Here is an 18,337-nt window from a genome sequence, read left to right on the forward strand (position 1 = left end):
CGATGTCACGAAAATTTTTCATTGTCTATCAGGATAAATTAAAAAAACACTTGCGGCACTTAATTAATCTGTCAGGTATGCATTGTCACAGGGCTAACGTTTCATTCAAAAGTTTGAACTATTATGAACTTGATTAATTATAGGTTTGGCTCTAATTGGGTAAGCTTGAACACATGAATTATTAAAAAAAAAATTATAAGTTTGACTTTGATTCAAATTTTAATAAAGATGAATATTTTAGAGATAATTTTGAGTGGATATAAATTATGTTCGAAATTTATTTGATGAACTAGGGGAGAGAGAATGATGTTTAATTATTATTTAAAAATATTGATGAAAAAAATAATACTAGATACTTCATACTTATGGGTTACTCATGAATGGATATACAGGATAATAAAACTTTCTATAAATATAGTCTACACCCTCTACACTAGATTTATTAGATGGATAAGTCTGCCAAAAGTCATCATTTAGCAGGACAAAATGGGACGATTAAATACTTATTGATGAATTAGAAAATCTTCAATCCAACTTAAAGTGAATTGTAGATTATGGGACAGACCAGCCAACAAGTGAATTTTTTAAATATTTTTTAAAAATATTTAAAAAATTAAAAATTTTTAAATTTGAATTGTAGATTAGGCAGAGTCAGCTCACGAACTTATTATATTTTCCACTTTAATTTTAAATTTTAAAATTTTTTTTCATCTTAATCAGTAGGTCAACCTAAACCCTCCATAAGATGGTCTGCTTTGACTTGCAACTCGTGCAAATTGATCCATTTAAATTTATATTTTAAATAGATTGATAAAATTTTATTTTAAATTATTTAAATTATTTGATGAAGCGGATCAATTTGACAATTCTAATCCAAATAAATTTACGACTTTACTCCGCACCATGAAATTAGTATCTCTCACCACCCAAGTTTCGCATTTTTCCGTTTAGGCCCTCCTCTTCCTTTCCACACCCTACAGCAGCCCTAATATTCGTAACGCAATTACTTAATAGGCAACACCGCCACCGTATCTCAAAGTCCACACCGGAGTCTCTCTGCCATGCTGCCTGCTTACTCCCCGCGGCCATGGTGAGCAGCGCCCGCTTCCATGACCGCCTCAAATGCTCTCCCACGCCCCGCTCCACCATTCCGTGAGCTACTGCCGCTGCCGCATCCTCCTCCGAATCGCCTGCCCCGCGCACCGCCGCCTGTCCACCGCCTCCGACCCCGGCCCCGGCCCCGACCCTTCCGATCTCTGGATCGCTAAGCTAGTCTCTACCATCTTCCGCCTCGCCCCCACTCCCGCCGCCGCCGCCGCCCGCCTCTCCTCCCTTCGCCCAGTGCTATCCCCCTCCGTCGTCCTCGCCGCCCTGCATCGCCTCCGCGATCCCCTATCCGCGCTTGGCCTCTTCTACCTTAGCGGCTCCGATCTCGGGGTCGTCCATCTTCCCCAGGCTTTTACATTCCTGATCTGCTGCCTCTGCCGGTCCGGCCTCCAGGATGACGCTTTGAAGTTGTTCGATGAAATGGCGAGGAAGGGCTACGCTGTGGATGGCTCCTTCGTGGAGTTTCTGGCTAATTCCTGTATCGAGGCAGGTAAAGTCGACCTTGCCACTGGTTTTCTTGCTGCAGTTTCCAGATACGGAATCCGCTTGCAAGCCTACACCTTCAACAAGCTCCTGACTTTTTTAGTTAGGGAAGGCCGAGTTAGTGATGCCGTTCTTCTTCTGAGACAGAATTTAGGTTTTCAGTCTCTATCGATTGATACATGTAGCTTCAATATACTCATAAAGGGTCTTAGTAGAGTAGGCGACATGGATACTGCATTAGAGGTTTTCAACCAAATGCAGAGCTTTGGCTACGTGCCAGATATTATTACCTATAACGTTCTTATTGATGGACTCTGTCGAGCCGATCAGGTCAATAGTGGACACAAGATGTTGCAGAAAGTCCAATCTGATGGTACATTTGTGCCAAATGTGGTCACATACACATCTGTCATTTCTGGTTATTGCAAAATCGGCAAGATGGAAGAAGCATCTGAGGTTTTTGATGAGATGATTGGTGCTGGAATTAAACCCAGCAGGGTAACATACAATGTGCTTATCAATGGGTATGGTAAGATGGGGAATATGCCATCTGCAATTTCTTTGTATGAGAGAATGCTAGTTTGTGGTTGTTCTCCTGATGTTGTTACTTTTACTTCATTGATTGATGGGTATTGCCGAAGTGGCCAGCTCAATGATGCAATGAAGCTCTGGGATGAGATGAATCAGAGGGGACTTAAGCCTAACGCATACACCTTTGCTGTTGTTATACATTGTTTGTGCAGGAAGAACAAGGTGGGTGATGCCAGGAATCTTCTCAAGGTACTGAATGGCAGGAGAGATGTCGTGCCACGAGCCTTCATTTACAACCCTGTCATTCATGGGCTTTGTAAGGCTGGCAACATAGACGAGGCCAATTCAGTTCTACTAGAAATGCAGGAAAGGAGGTGCACTCCGGACAAATATACTTATACTATACTTATCATTGGACACTGCATGAAGGGAAGAATATTTGAAGCCATAGCCATTTTCCAGAAAATGGTTAATTCAGGATGTACTCCGGATAGCATAACAGTTGATTCTTTAATATCATATCTTTTGAAGGCTGGGATTCCCCATGAAATCAACAAGATAAAGTATTTTGCCTCTGGAAGGGGTTCAAATTTTGAAATACCAAACCTTCAGGACATTCATTCATCCACTGGTAAAAACATGGATATTTCAGTGGCTATTTAAGTGATAAGGGTGTCTTCAGTGCTGAAATGTTGAAATACATTGATGAGGATGATCATCACAGAGCAGAAGGCCCTTTAAAGGTCACAATTGACAAAACCAACCAATTGAATAAAAAAGTTAAACCACTCATTGTGGTATTCTATGATCACTGATCTCCTGCCACTGTTTTCTCAAGAAATGAAGATTTTGACAGAGGTGTGGGAAGCACATTGTTATGATCTGCAACTTCTTGTATTTCTTTAGGATCGGAGATTGTGCCAGCACGTAATTTCTGGTTAATGTGATTGCTGTGATCCATGAATACTATTGAGTTTCTGTCAAATGGTTGATTTGACACTCATGGAAGATATTAACAAGATCAGAGAATACTAAAACAAGATCTATTCAACATTATGAGGTTACATTTTTTCCCCTCCTTATATACTAGTTGCAGTTGTTTAAAATAAGTGTTTAGGTGAAATTTCACTACTTATGCTTCCTATGTTTAGAAATTTTGGTGCTGGCATTTTCATGCAAAAAAGATGTGCATTTTTCCAACTTTGTGACTGTTTTTTTCCTCGTCTCCGCACACGTGTGATATCGCAAAGAATTGCTTGCTCTTTGTATTTGAAGCATCGTATTGTCTTTTGATAAGAGTTTTCTTAACTGAGCTGTTCTTCTATTCTTTTTGAAAGAGTTAGATCTTACTAGTTTACACTAACAAGTAACATGTGAAGGTACATCTAATGGTTTGAACCATTCCAATAGGCTATTCAGATTCTTGTTAAATTTTTTGATGCAAATTTGTATAGATTAGCAGTTCATATGCAAGCGAAGAGCGAAGAAGAATCTGGTGCGGCGCACCAGCTTTGAGAAAAATCTTTTTACCTATTTATGATTTATTTATTATAAATTACGAAGAAAGCGGCGCCACTGGAGAAATCAGAGCGCAGAGATGATCCACTGCCTATGAGAGGACAGGATTCACCCGTCCTGCTCCCATTTTCATTTTTTTTTTTAAAAAGAAAAAGAAAAAGAAAAATCTACATCATCTTTACCACGACATTTTGATTTAAATCTTAATCATATCTAACTACCCTTTTATGTTATTATTATAACAATAGGGATCAAGGAAGAATTCAAGAATTAGAGATGGATTGGATTTTAAATATAAAAGAAATGAATTTTAATAAATTAGATAAAAAAAAAAAAAACTTATATAGATTATTATACTCATTTAATTATATTATTCAAGAAGTACAATTGAACATCTTTTTGGTATCAATATTGATCGGGATGGAACTAGGATATTGAAACAACCTTACATGATCGTAAGAGATGGATTTTCTGTCGTGATCAACTATAGTTTCTCGATTTACTTCCTCATAGATGGTCATAGAACTGATCATGTGAGACTGTTGAGGTGATAAATTTCACTTTTACTGAAGAGATGGAACATATATTGAAAAAGATGGAGATCGAGGTTACAAGGTACAAATGCAAACAAGGACTACACAAGATCGAGATCCTGATCATGGTTGAACTTTAGATATTATTAGTTTTTATTCAAATACATTTCTTTAGATATATATTGTCTTGGTGGCCTTCCATAAATTAAAAAGTAGTTAAAATGGTACGGTCGAACTTTCATTAATGCCCAAGTCAATTAACAACTCTAGAGTGAGCGTGTAGCTAACCTCATGCCAATATAATAATCAACCAAACCCCTTTTTCATTCTCGATATAGACTATCCTCTCCATCTCTTGCCAAATTGCCATAAACTCAATTTTATAATTTCAAAATTGTTCTCACAATGTCATGAAAGGACAGTGCAAACAACATCCATTTAATCTAATCCATTCAGCCTCTGAGGCTATAGTGCTGAGGCATATGAGTTGGTTACGACGTAGCAGACTTAGGGCAAGGGTAAGAATCCTGGCGAAAGTAATACCCTCCTGCATCGTGACCAACTGCAGTTTCTCGATTTACCTCCTCACAGATGGTCGTGGGGCCGACCGTGTGGGGCCGCTAAGGTGCCGGATCCACCTTTTTTGCAGAAGAGTAAGATGTGGAAGCCGACCGTGTGGGGCCGCTGAGTTGGTTATGACGGAGCAGAGCAGAAGAGGACAAGGATTCAAATCTCGGTGAAGCTGAGTAATACCTTCCTCCATTGTGACTAACTGCAGTTTCTCGATTTACCTCCTCACAGATAGTCATAGAGCCGACCTTGTGGGGTCGCTGGGTGGTGGATTCCACTTTTTATAGAAGAATAAGATGTGGAAACTCCCGGTGCATAGCTGAATTGGTTACGACAGAATAGACTTGCATAAAATGACAAGAGTTTGAATCTCAGCGAAGAAGCAATACCCTTCTCCATCATGACCAACTGTAGTTTCTTCTTCGGGTACTTGAATTATCAAAAAAAATTAATATAATCCATTTTGGTCTATCTAATGACGCAGTGTGTCACCACAAACAGTGGAGAAGATGATTAAACAAGTTGGTGTGGAAGATTAAGGGCACCTAAACATGGTTAATGGCTTGTAATTAATGGAGCCTTAAGTAAAGACGACCTCCTTAATTTAGAAATTAAACCAGTGGAAGGTTCTATGCGGTCGGTAGACGGTCGACATCTGAGGGAGATTTTCATTTTGCCCCTGGAAATTTTGAAAGGGAGTTGATCAAATGTGTGGGTGTTGGACGGAGAATGGCGTTGTGAATTTTTAAAGTATGAAGGGGTAAAGTGGGATTGAGAACGGAAGGGCATTAGTGTCATTTCATATTTGCAACATTTTGGTATAAATGAAACCGGGAGCCAAAAAATTAAGCCTCGCTCTGTTCCTCCTCCGATCGACCGCCGCCATGTCCAGCAATCCGTGGAGGTCTCTGCTAGCGAGCTGCTGCGGCATCGGCGGCGGAGGCGGCGCCTCGTCGCGGCCGAGGAAGCTCCCGAGCGGGTCGGGCTCGTGGGACGGGAGCGGCAGCGGCTTCTCGGCGGAGGACCTGTCGCTGACCCTCGCCGGCTCGGACCTGCACGTGTTTTCCATCGCGGAGCTGAAGGCCGCCACGGGGAGCTTCTCGGCAGCGAACTTCCTCGGCTCCGGCGGGTTCGGGCCGGTCTACCGGGGACTCGTCGACGGCGACGTCCGGCGGGGCCTGCGGCGGCAGGAGGTCGCCGTCAAGCTGCTCGATTTGGACGGCCTACAGGGCCACCGGGAGTGGCTGGTGAGCTACACCAAATCGAACCGAACCGAATCGAATTCGACTTAAACACCATTACTTTGCAGGCCGAGGTGATGATTCTGGGGCAGTTGAGGCATCCCCATCTCGTCAAACTGATCGGCTACTGCTGCGAAGACGAGCACAGGATGTTAGTTTATGAGTTCATGCCTCGTGGAAGCCTGGAAAGCCATCTCTTCAAAGGTATTCTTCCATCTTCCATCTCCCATCTCCCAAAAAACACAATAATAATAATAATAAAATAACACAAAACAAAGTCAACGATTAATGCCGTCGATCGATAGGGCTGCTTGTTTCGTTGACGTGGGAACGAAGGTTGAAGATAGCAGTGGGCGCAGCCAGAGGCCTCGCCTTCCTCCATCACGCCGAGAAGCCGATCATCTACAGAGATTTCAAGGCATCCAACATTTTGATCGACTTGGTAATATTTTTTTTATTGAATTAATTGAATTGATCGAATTAAAAAAAAAAAAACGATGTGATAGTAGTTGCCAAGTTAGTTGAAGCATTATTATTAAACAACGACTCTTGACGCTTTCAGTGGCTATTGTTACGAGATGAGCTATGAGGTTATTTTCATGGATTAAAGTGGACAAATGTTTTTTTTTTTTGTTTTTCAGAGGAAAAATGTGATCGAATGAATATTTTGTTTTATTAACAATTAACTCGTGTTTTTGTTTGTTTGTTTGTTTGATGGACAGGAGTACACAGCCAAGCTGTCAGATTTCGGGTTGGCGAAGGATGGCCCTCAGGGGGATGCATCTCACGTGAGCACGCGCGTGATGGGCACGCACGGCTACGCCGCACCCGAATACGTGTTAACTGGTGAGTGTATCTGCGACCGTAGTCGTTTGTAAATTTGCTGCTGCCTGTGGTGGCTAATGCATCTGCGACCAATGTATCGTCGCAGGGCACCTCACTGCGAAGAGTGATGTTTATAGCTTTGGTGTCGTGCTGCTCGAGCTACTTGCGGGGCGACGATGCGTCGATAAAACCCGGCCGAATCGGCAAATGAATCTAGTCGATTGGGCCAAACCTTACCTCATCGACCGCGACAAGCTAGGCCGAGTTATGGACCCGAAGCTGGACGGAGTCTACTCTACCAAAGGGGCCCGAGAGGCTGCAACAGTAGCCTACAAATGTCTCAGCACCAAGCCTAAATTGAGACCTAACATGAGGGTCGTGGTGCAGGCATTGGAGCCACTCATGGATCTACACGACGCGCCCGTGGGGCCGTTCGTCTACGTGGCACCGACCGAGGGCGAGGAAAAAGAGAGGAAAAGAGAAGAGAAGGAGATGGAGTTCGAGGGTGAAGAAGAAGGGAAGCATCGAGATCTCAATCGGAGACACAAGCAACGGTTTCCCGACTCGATATTGCATTCCGATATCGCAATGCACAGAGATGGCACTACTTTGTACCGCTACTCTCCGTTGTGTAGGTCACTGAGGCAAAAACAGGAACGAGGTGCTTGATCTTGTTGATTAAATATGACTGCAAAAAAGCAAAAAGAGGTATGCTGAACTAGTAATTAGGCTTCTTTTGCAATCACATAGAATCAAGAACAAAAAGAGGTATGCTGAACTAGTTTCATACTAATGGTGAAGATTGGATATAAAGCAACCACAGATTCAAATGCAAAAACATATTGACAAGCTAAATAAAACATGGTTGAACATTATGAAGAGGGCGAGAACGACCACATCCGATTACTCATTGCGCGACTTACCACCTTACACACTCCCAAGTTCATAACATTACAATGGTTTCCTTTCAAGCAGTCTATTCTCTGCACTGTACAAGCTCAAGCTACCAACGCGATCAGTGGGGTTTCGTAAAATGCCGATAACTTCTCCCTCCACAGCCGAATCTCCATCGCTAGCAGTTACCTCTTCCTCCTCTTAGATTCAGCCTGCAGTAATCGAGCAGCAAATCCAACCTATAATTACCATCAAAGGTCTAAAGGGTAGCAACTGTTGACAGAGATAGATTAGCTATTTCATATGTGAGCTTTAATCGCATCAAACTAGTAACATTTTAGTGGCTAAAGTATGTTGCCTTTTATCCTTATGTTATTCATTTCATCTGATTGAAACTGGTAACTGGTTAAGCGATAACCTCAGCTATGAAATCACATAGGGCAATCAGCATCAAAATGTTTCAATTGTAAAACTAGAGCAAGCTCCAAACTTCCATGATTGCTTGAAATGATAAAATCAATATCTGAAAGATGATATCGACAAAATAGAGCTTAAATAGGCCTATTTTCACATAAACGACAACAGTATAATCATCAATGGTCAAGTTACCATGGCAATCATCATAGAATATGAATGAAGAATTTCTAGAATTATTACCAATCTAAACAACCATGAGTTAATTGGTTCAGGAATAAGAGCACATAAATGCTTTTCCTTGAATGGAAGAGCACACTAATACTACCAACATCACCTTAGGTTCAGAGACTGGTGAAGCTGGAAAACCATTTGCGGATCTTTTTGCATCGCCTTCAGGGTTACAGTCTGCACACAGAAAGTGTTCCAATTTTTTTGCTTGTTCAATAGTCATGCCCGCACAAGATGGATGGAACCTATTTGAATAAATTATTTATTTATCTCAGCATAGCGTGTAGAAAGACAGAAACTAAAATAGAGAACAAAGACAAGTATTAAATCCCAAGAACACATGATGAAATAGATAAAACAAGTAATAGACTTCATCACATGCAAAAACACAGCAAAGGATCATAAAACAGTTATTCCAGATCACACCAAGTGCAACAGCAGGGAATAAGATAAACTTAGATCTTCTAAAGGTAAGAGTGATATTCATTTTCATTAATCGAGGAAGAGAGAGACCAAAGAAGACTTCTTGGTTAGAAATAATCAAACAGGATAAAGGCTTGGTTGTTGTTGTTGTTGATATCCATTTTAAATCAGTCAGCTTTGCTGCAACGCTGGCATGATGCACATAAAAAATCATCCACAACACAATTTTATCGCTAAACAAACCAAAGATTTATATTAATCATTCACTTCCAAACACAGTCTTCTTTTATCAGTTTCAGACTAGAATTACTGCAAGCAGCAAAGGTAGCCCCTTACAGTAATAGGAGGTGCATAGCCAAAGTGACCGCAGGAACCATTTTTTAACATGTTTGTCCAAACATCAGAAATTTAACATAATGTATGAGAGAAGTGTGAATGAAAGATACAAAGAAGATATTTAATAGATAGATGTCAATGAGTTGGTGATGATTCAAATTATATATGAACTGACATGATGATCATAATGAAAAACTATATAAATTGTCATTCTCTAATCTACCACAACACATTCTAGCTGTGAACAAACCATTCTTAGTCTCCAATGCCCCAACGCAAATTTCTATATTTAGATTCTTTAACTCATAGTATATAAGTTTCATATAGTCTAAAAGAATACTCTCCCACACCCATGTTTTGAGAAAGGACCCTTTAGCAGGAGATTACTATCATCTTCTTAATAAAACAACTCCATGAACAGATAGGCAGTATCTGAGACCTTACATACAGAATAAGATGCACAACAAGTAGCTATTGGGTTAAAGCAAAGCATACCAAAAAATATGGAGGTATGTGTTACATAAATATTTTTCCAACCTGTTTATTGCTACATTTGATATCGTTTTAGCATTAGCATATCTGCCATGTACTCCACCTACTTCAAACGTTTAGGGTCAATTGCCCTAACAAGGCCTCTATTTCTACAAAACACCTATTAGAGCAATTATTTTCTAAAAAACGTTGAACAGGGTCCCCAATTCATATTTTGTCCAAGAAAGTTTCATGATATACTGTGTTCCTGGTCAAAAAGGAAGAAAAAGGAAGATGTTGACAAGAATTCCCTCGTCCAGTGCTTACTTGAACAGAAGTCAGAAACAAAAAAAAAAAGAAATTGATGATCCTCACTTCCTCTTGCGGCTGCTCAAATCTAGCAGAACAAAGAAATTTAAGTGTTGGCTTGCTACCTAAACAACATTTGCCTACAAATTAGCCAATCAACGGTAGAGTTTGCAAGAATTGCCAACAAATCATCCTTGTATTGAAGGACAATAAGGCACAAGTTCCAATTATTTGCTAGTCAAAAATACTTTTGCATGCACATGTGCACGTGCAATTGTACACGTGTTTACGAGGGTTTTTCCACTTGTTACTTGCAGACTTGCCTCCAAGTAAGCACCAATGAAGAAGAAATCTTGCAGCGTCAAATTAGAAAGGAAGCTTAAGGGGATGCTTTTACTAGGTTTGGACTCTAGAAATTCATGGGTCCTTAATTTTCAATTTATTGAAATTAAATGAGTGATAAGGTGCAACAAAAGTAGAAACTTAAACAAGCTCCACAATTAAAATTTTCCTTTTTCTTCTAAGACAATCCTTTCTCAGTTATTTTTGCATTTGAATATTTCATAAATTTTCAAAAAAAAAATCTCAAATTTCCCACCAGCCGTGAATCGTATGAGTTATTTACTCCTTTTGATATTTTCTCAACTATTTAGGTTTTGTCTAGATGTCTTATGGAAAACAGTTATCAATCATTAGGGGAAGTCACTTTTATAAAGGGTAATCATGCATGAGCAATTTGCACTGCAGAATCAAGGGATTTGCTAAATCAATTGCCTGATTGTCCCCATATCAAATTATTGTCACTCTAATGAATGTTTGCACAGCCAAACAGAATCTCAATTCAATCAAAATTAAGAGCTTCTTTGAAGTGATTGCTCCACTTCCAAATTTAAACTTGCATCAATTAGAGAAACAACCAAGTCAGGCAAAGAGAAAAGAATAGCTGAAATCATTTACCAATCCTTGCATCCGTCGCATTGAACCATCAGATCATCAGGGTTGTAAGGCATCTCGCATTTGCAGTATCTGAAATGAAAAATACAAACTCCAGATAAAAGTACAAACACAAGAAAGCCACAATCACATAAAAAGGAAAAAAAAATAGAACCCAAGCAGGCAAAGCTTACACAGCAACACGATCAGGAGTGAAGGCCCCGGTGGCAGCCTTGTACTCGAAGCGGCAGAAGTAATCCTCAGCACCGACATTCTCCAACTTGGTGTAATTTTTAAAGGAGTGGACAACACACTTGCCCTCGATGGTGTGTGCACTCTGCTCGTCATAGTGGTCGGAGAGGAAAAGCTCCTTGGCGCCATGGAACTGCCGGCGGCCGCCCATGGATTCCTCAGGTCGGTAGTACCACCTAACCTTCACCCGCACGTTGTTTCGGTGGTCGGCCTCGATTTTCTCCACCCGTGCCACGTACGGCGGCTTGTCCGACTCCGATGGCCGCAGCAACACGCAGTCGCTGACTACAGCACCGCCCTCGCGCATTGAGAACAAACTAGCAGCCGAGTAACAGCTCGAAAAGGACACGAATTGCACAGGAAACAAGGCACAGTACCTTTGACGACCTTGTTGGTGCCCTTGATGGTGTAGGAATCGAGGTCCTTCTTCCCGGGTTTGGTCTTGGCCATCAGCTGACGGGGGAGTAAAAGTGAGTACTGAATGCGTCTCTTCTCGGGTTGAAACTAGTGGCTCGCGCTGGCGATGCTGGTTACAGTGCAGATCGAAGAGGAAGATGACAGCAGTTGGAATGGAGGTCAAATCGAAACCCTAGAGAGAGAGAGAGAGAGAGAGAGAGAGAGAGAGAGAGAGCATTTGGTGGGTTCCCAAAAAGGGTGGCAAGGAAATGACTCGCTGGGTGAAGGTCATTAGCACAGTTGGGCAATCATTCTTCGGGAACAGGAAGTCCGACTCGGCCGCTTACAAGAATCGGACCGGTCCAGCATGACACCGGCTCAGCTAGGAGCTTCGGCATTCCTAGGAATTTAAATGAATCAAATTGCTCACGAACTATTCGAGTCTCGGTTCAAAAAAAAATTATTTTAGTTCGTTCGATTAAGTTAACGAGCTAAACTCGACCATAATTTCGAACTCGAAAATATTATCAAGTCAAACTCGAACTTAATAGTATTTGATTCGTGAGCTTATGAACATGTTCGTTTAAAGGCTCACGAACGTGTTCATTAAGAGGCTCGCAAACATGTGTGTGTATATATATATTATATGAATTATAAATATTATATATTAACGAACCAAGTTCGAACTAAGCTCATTTAATTTTTAAACGAACTATTTTCGAATCGAACTCGAACTAAACTCATTTAACTTTAAAACGAATCATTTTTTAACCGAGCTCAAGCGTTCACGAACTATTTAATTTCATTACGAACTGAGCTCGAGCTTAAAAATTAAAACTCGAATCGAATTCGAGCTGAACTCAAACTTAAGAAAAATGAAACAAGCTCGAGCTCGAACCTCATACTATTCGGCTCAGCTTGATTCGATTACACCCCTCGGCATTGCTCATTACTTCATCACATATATGTGATACTAAATTTGGATACCTGCTCAGAAGTATTAAAATTATCTCCTTTGTTGAAAATCTCGATATAAACACTTTTTCTGGTGAAATACATGGAATCTGCAGTGCCAAATATACAGAATGGTATACTAATAATGTCTTCTTCACCCAGTAAAATTCACCATTCACTTCAAAGACTGGATGCAACCATGTTACTGGTGATGAGCAAACAACAAATCATTAACTGGTCAGCAAGTTGAGGGTCTAATGTAAGTCGGAGGCAAGGAGGGGCAGTTTTCGTTCATATTTGCGTAAGGGTTAATAGTGTTGTATTCGGGCAGCTCCATTCTGTAATCCCCTAGTATCTGGCAGAAAGGAAGCTTTTCCTCCTCTGAATTGCACCAGCTTGGTAATCGAGTCTGGTTGTTCTCATATATGTTAAGCATGTAAGCATCGCGAATCTGGAGAAAGGAGAGGAGTATAGGGTAAGGGTAAAAAAGTTGATAGTGATAGTGGCTTCTACTGAAACCAAAAACTCAGCCATGGTGGATGAAGTTGTACTTACAGTGAATTCGGTAACTTGTATGGAGTTGGCAAGAGGGCCAAATATTCCAGCCTCCTTGTACATTTCCAGAATAAAAGCAACACAAGTTGTAGATTTTCCATCACTGTAAACCCAGTCGTCTTGTTCGGGCATGGTGAGCAACTGATCGAAGGTCATTCCGCGCCTTTCAGTTTCAACGATAATATCATGGAACTCCAACCCCTGACAAGCAAAACCTTGTTAGTTACTTGAACAAGACTAAGACATTTGTTTCTATCATAACCCCATTAAGATATGTATTGTTTGGCCAAATACAAGATACCCGGAGGTCTTAGACATTATCTTCCAAAGGTCAATGGCATTCTCAGTAACAAAAATTTACAACTATGACAGATATTGTGTTTCAATTGCATCCATTTTTAATGTTAAATTATACCAAGTTAAAAATACATAAGGAACTACAGCAAGCAGTATCAAAATTCAACAACTTCTTGAATGGTGGCAAGCTTCCAAGTACATCCAAATTCAAGCAATGGAGACCCTTCTTTATGTTGTACAAATGACTGTTTTATGGTCATAATCTGAAAGAAAAGCCTCCAGAAAATTAATATGATTTTCACTTATTAAATTGGAAAACCCCACGTGAATCACTAATATAAGCAAACAAAAAAAAAATATTATACCGCTGTAATTTGGGCTTAGGCTGACCCAGCAACTGCCACTTTATGTGCAACCCTGATCAGCATTTCATTTTGTTTAATTTTAAAAAAGTGAAAAGTTCATTGTTTGGACTATTTAACCACACGCAAAAAAACTTTTTGGAACATTTAACTAGGAGTTTGCTCCATGACTTTCTTTCTGTAGGAAGTATATGGTGGTTAAGCAAAACTTTGCTTCCGCAAGATAATGGAATTGCATTAGTGTCAAGATATTTGAAAAATAAAATAAAATTGTGCTTCTCGATCTACTAGGAGACTTCAAGGCACCATGTATGATAGAAATAGAAAATACTCGTGGTTTCATAGGGCTACAAATATAGTACAAACAAAAGGTCCAGAATTTTCACCAAGTTGAGATGACCTCAAATTTCCGTGTGCCAAGGTACTTATCACATCCGTAGATCAAGCACACGCACTTTATTGAAAACAGATCCTGAGGCAAATCGGCAGCAGCTGTCTACCATGTCAACCTTTACCTACTAACCTTGCTTCATGAATTTACAAGGGATTCCTATCTTTTCATTCATATACTGATAAAAGGATATTCCCATCTCAAAACATGTAAGATGTTTAATTTTTCTCAATATCCATCTTCATTTGAGACAGAAAAAATATCCACAAAATGTTTTTTAGTATCAGACAATCACTTATCGAAAAGTTTAACTGTTAGAAATGACAAAATCCATATCTCATATTTTTGACATACTTTCACATGTGAAGCAAGTAACCTAGACTAGATTGTTTAGGGTAGCTGGACTTAGCTAGAAGTGCATGTATATTCTTTAGTTACCAACACCTGCAAAACTTGAACACGATCTCTACGGTATCATGTAAAGTTAATTTTGATTAGGATATCACTTAGCCCAACACTTAAGCTACTAGTAAATATCCAATCTATAGTTTCACATTATTAACAGCTATCACAATGATAATCTACAACAATATTCTCAAGGTAAATAACTACTCGAGAACAGCAGAAGCAAGAGGAATTTAGAGTTTTAGTAGCATCTGAGATTTTGTATAGAACTTTTTAATTAACCAAAATTGCATAATGAAAATCATTTTAAAAAGAGCAAATGGGAAAATAGTATTTTTACTATATCCAGCCAAATATGCATATTTGCATAGGCAAGAAAACCTTGAGGCAAATATCCCATGCTGACTTGTTACTCAAGATAGTTACAAACTAGCTGATATTCCACAGAAATCTAATATCTAAACATATAACTAGAAATATTTCAATGATCTAGTTCAAGTACCTCTGTCCCAAGTCGCTTGTTGAGGGCTTCATTCCACATATTGGCAGCATAAGTGGGTTGCAACCTAGTCCACATGGACATAACGGACATTACCTGGAGAATAAACCATTGCAGAAAATATTTAGATGAACAAGAGAAGTTCCTAATTAACACCTATTAGCATTTAGCAAAGTAAATAAAGACAAATAAACTAAGCATCAAGATAAACTCTGCAAGGTGGTTGCATGGTACATAACTGCCCTGCTGATTGTTTGTACTCTGACCAAGTTACACCTGCCCATCCACTCAATCAACAACTTATTGTTTTTGTTTACCATCTTTCCCTCCTTTTTGGTCTTTTCCCACTTCTCTCTCTTCTTTGTCCATTACCACACTTGCTCTCCCTCCTTTGTAAAGAAGCTCCCTTTTCTGTCTTCTAACAGATACCAACACCTATCACCTGTTGGTCCATCAATCGGTAGCCTTCCAGTCACCAATCAGTTTCAAGAATGGATCACTAATTGAAACCTTGGCTCACATTGGACAAGCTTGAAGGATTAATTGTAAAATGACAATAAACTTTCGAAAATCATTAACTCCTTAAATAAACCCCATCTAATTTTTTGTCGCATAATAACAAAACCGTTCTAATCTATGTTAGGACTGTACTTCCTTCCCTCATTAACCAACAAAACTCCTAGTTAACAGAAATGTGAATAATTCTCATAGGTTATCCATAAATTTGTCATATATGATCTATCTTGCAGTAGAAAAATCACAAGGGCATTTGATCCTAGCATCTAACATCTGTCCTAGATGTAGAGGTAATGGGGGAAGCGATTCAAAGTGATGGAAATAGAGCAAAACTAATCTGAGTAAATTAACTGTTCGTATATAGTAAATCTAAAGGTATAATCCAAAAGAATAAGACTTCCATATTTCGGTATACAATCCAATAAACATAGGATGCCAAATATTTTGCAAGAATAGAATCAAAATTGATTGGTAGTGAGATTAGAACCAGCCATCAAAAAGATTTGTTTTCTTCAAAAGGAAACAGAAAATCATATAAATAACAAAATACAGATCAAGATTTCAGGAAATTGAATCTGAATGATTAAAAATTCACTCTAATATTTTCCACATCTTTAGTATATGAATATTAAACGCAAAAGATTGTATCACAGCAATGTAGAAGCTGATATATACCTGCTAAACTATAACAAAAAATGCACAGTAAATACATATCCAGATTCTAATGAACGAAAAAAATTATGAAGAATTAATAGATAAAATCAACAATTATAAAGGTACCTAAGTTTGTAATTTAAAGAATCCTTATTACACTCATACCAAATTAGCATCAAGGGGAGGTGGATAATTCTCAGATATGGTATCAATCCAGCTAAATATCATGTTGTGATACCCATAGGGTTTTCCGGACATGCTCCGAGCATAAGCCCATGCTGCTGTTTCATTGAATTTTGCACGCAAGTCTGGATGCAAAGGCAGCAACGCTATTTGAGGATTAGAATTATCCTTCAATGCCAAGTCCCACCACTCATCCCATGGAATCACCACAATAATCTCTTCTCCCTGTCAGGAAACCATAGTCAGTTAGAGAATTAGGCAAAAGTTTACATGTTACTACCCATTGGAAAAAAGATCATGTTAATCAAATAGCAGTTTGGGAAAACATTAAAGTAGAGCAATTGATGAAAGTCAAGCCCAAGACATATTGATGGACTTCCAATATATCCATAAAGCTCAAAAGTAATGATATAAGGTTAAAGTTGGACATTTATAAACTCTCAAGTACCTTCTCATTCTCATGTCCAGATTCTCCGACCCAGAGATTACCCACTTCATCCTTTAAGCAAACTGCTGTATGCCCAGCGAATGCACCAGTCACCCATTTTTCTAATGTCTCAAAACCTCCCCAGCGACCGCGGATCTTTGATACTGCTAGGAAATCACCTGAATGGATTTCCTCTACTCGAATTGTAGCCTGATGAGGTTGAGAACGTTGCTCAAAGGTGGCATCCATATGTTTCTCCAAGAATGCTAAATTAGCATTCTGGCCCCAGCCAGTGTTGGAAAAGAGAGGCAAAACATCAACCAAAGATAGCAAAGTCCCAAGCATTCCAGAGGGCATGAGAAATACAGATATACCATGTTGTTTAACCTGAAGAATATTATCAGATATCAATTTCAACTACTCTCATGAACTGATGAAAGTAGAAAAGGTCCATCAATATTTACATATTCCATTTCTGCTGCATCTTCCCATGACTTTATCACCAGTGTGTGTTCCCGTGCTGAGAAATAATAATCCCACGTTATCCTGTATGGTGTTGCAAATACATAGAGATCCATACATGTCCAGCTATGTGCTGCATCGGTCTGCAAGAGAAAAGACGAAAAAAAATTAACATCGACTACACCCCCCTACTCAAAAGATAATCATCAAAGTAATGCGTAGTAGAACAAAATAATTAAGGCCATGCCATATTGTAAATGTTATTTGAGGATTTATATGTTTGCAGTGCAATTTCTGTCAATTTAAAAACAATTAACAGGTTGTAACAGTAGCACACATATAATCACTTTTAGCTCTTAAAGAAATGCATGACAAAAACGCTGCATGCTTTCTTTAGGTAACTGATAACGATCAACTCAAGTAGATCCTAGAGCTAGTTAAGGAAAGCAAAAAGAAGTTGGAGAACAAATCAACAAAATAGTTTATTAATCCCTAACGCGAAAGCATAAAATGATAGGAAAGGAAACTCTAATCTAAGCCTAACAAAATCAAATAACCAAAGGATTTAAGATGAGCAGGTGCTAAAATATCGGCAACATAGTTCAATTTGTCTACCAAAAACCTTCTTTTAAAATATATAAATATATATGTGGAAATTTGCCTTGAGATATAGAATTGCGCCTGTGTTGCTGCTCTCATTGTCACTGCCTTCCCCATGCCCAATGAATTCAAGTCGCGCCTCGTTCTCAAAGAAGCAGGAGCCCTTCCAGCCGACGGACGGGGCATCGGGGACGATGGATCCGACAAAGGACGGTAGGAGGTCGACGGCGCTGTGCAGGTTATTCATGAGCGGCCAGGTTATCTGGTGGGGAAGGATCGGAAGCACGTCGCCGACGCGGAAGGGGACCTTGAAGGAGGCCGCAGGCGAGCCGCCCATCCCGAAAGCTAAAGCGAACCCTAGCCATAGGAGCGGCCAAAGCGACGACAGGGGGGAGAGACGACCGCCACCATGGCATGGAATGGTTCCCTTCCGATTCAGGATCTCCTCCTCCTCCTCCTCCTCCTCCTCCTCCCCCTTTCGATTCGGCCTCAGAAACTCTCCGATCCGTCTATTTCATTCAGCGTGGACGCCGTGGAGAAGTTAACGACGCGGCAATGATTGTCA

At 39.8% G+C, this 18,337-nt stretch overlaps 3 protein-coding genes and 1 pseudogene across 3 annotated transcripts; 2 read left to right on the forward strand and 2 right to left on the reverse strand.

The window, feature by feature from the left end:
• The first annotated feature begins 1,096 nt into the window (after positions 1–1,096).
• On the forward strand, positions 1,097–3,325 carry LOC141841508 (uncharacterized). Its single transcript, XM_074729681.1, has one exon. It carries the CDS (start codon positions 1,123–1,125, stop codon positions 2,782–2,784), a length of 1,662 nt encoding a protein of 553 aa, XP_074585782.1. The 5' UTR covers positions 1,097–1,122; the 3' UTR covers positions 2,785–3,325.
• A 2,289-nt stretch (positions 3,326–5,614) lies between these two features.
• Positions 5,615–7,513, forward strand: LOC141841509 (serine/threonine-protein kinase RIPK-like). Its single transcript, XM_074729682.1, has 5 exons — positions 5,615–5,989; positions 6,052–6,187; positions 6,289–6,425; positions 6,706–6,829; positions 6,915–7,513. Exons 1-5 carry the CDS (start codon positions 5,627–5,629, stop codon positions 7,475–7,477), a joined length of 1,323 nt encoding a protein of 440 aa, XP_074585783.1. The 5' UTR covers positions 5,615–5,626; the 3' UTR covers positions 7,478–7,513.
• A 77-nt stretch (positions 7,514–7,590) lies between these two features.
• LOC141841510 (chromatin remodeling protein EBS-like) lies at positions 7,591–11,707 on the reverse strand. The gene is made up of 5 exons (XM_074729683.1): positions 11,449–11,707; positions 11,014–11,356; positions 10,844–10,912; positions 8,454–8,592; positions 7,591–7,914 (listed from the first exon to the last, which is right to left on the reverse strand). The coding sequence occupies exons 1-5, from the start codon at positions 11,519–11,521 to the stop codon at positions 7,888–7,890; spliced, it is 651 nt and encodes a 216-aa protein (XP_074585784.1). The 5' UTR covers positions 11,522–11,707; the 3' UTR covers positions 7,591–7,887.
• Positions 11,708–12,445: 738 nt separating this feature from the next.
• LOC141838922 (uncharacterized) lies at positions 12,446–18,183 on the reverse strand (annotated as a pseudogene).
• Between the last annotated feature and the right edge of the window lie 154 nt (positions 18,184–18,337).

This window comes from Curcuma longa, chromosome 11 (genome assembly GCF_044706935.1).
Source record: "Curcuma longa cultivar G26 ecotype Majalengka, Jawa Barat chromosome 11, ITB_CL_G26_1.1, whole genome shotgun sequence".
NCBI lineage: Eukaryota > Viridiplantae > Streptophyta > Magnoliopsida > Zingiberales > Zingiberaceae > Curcuma > Curcuma longa.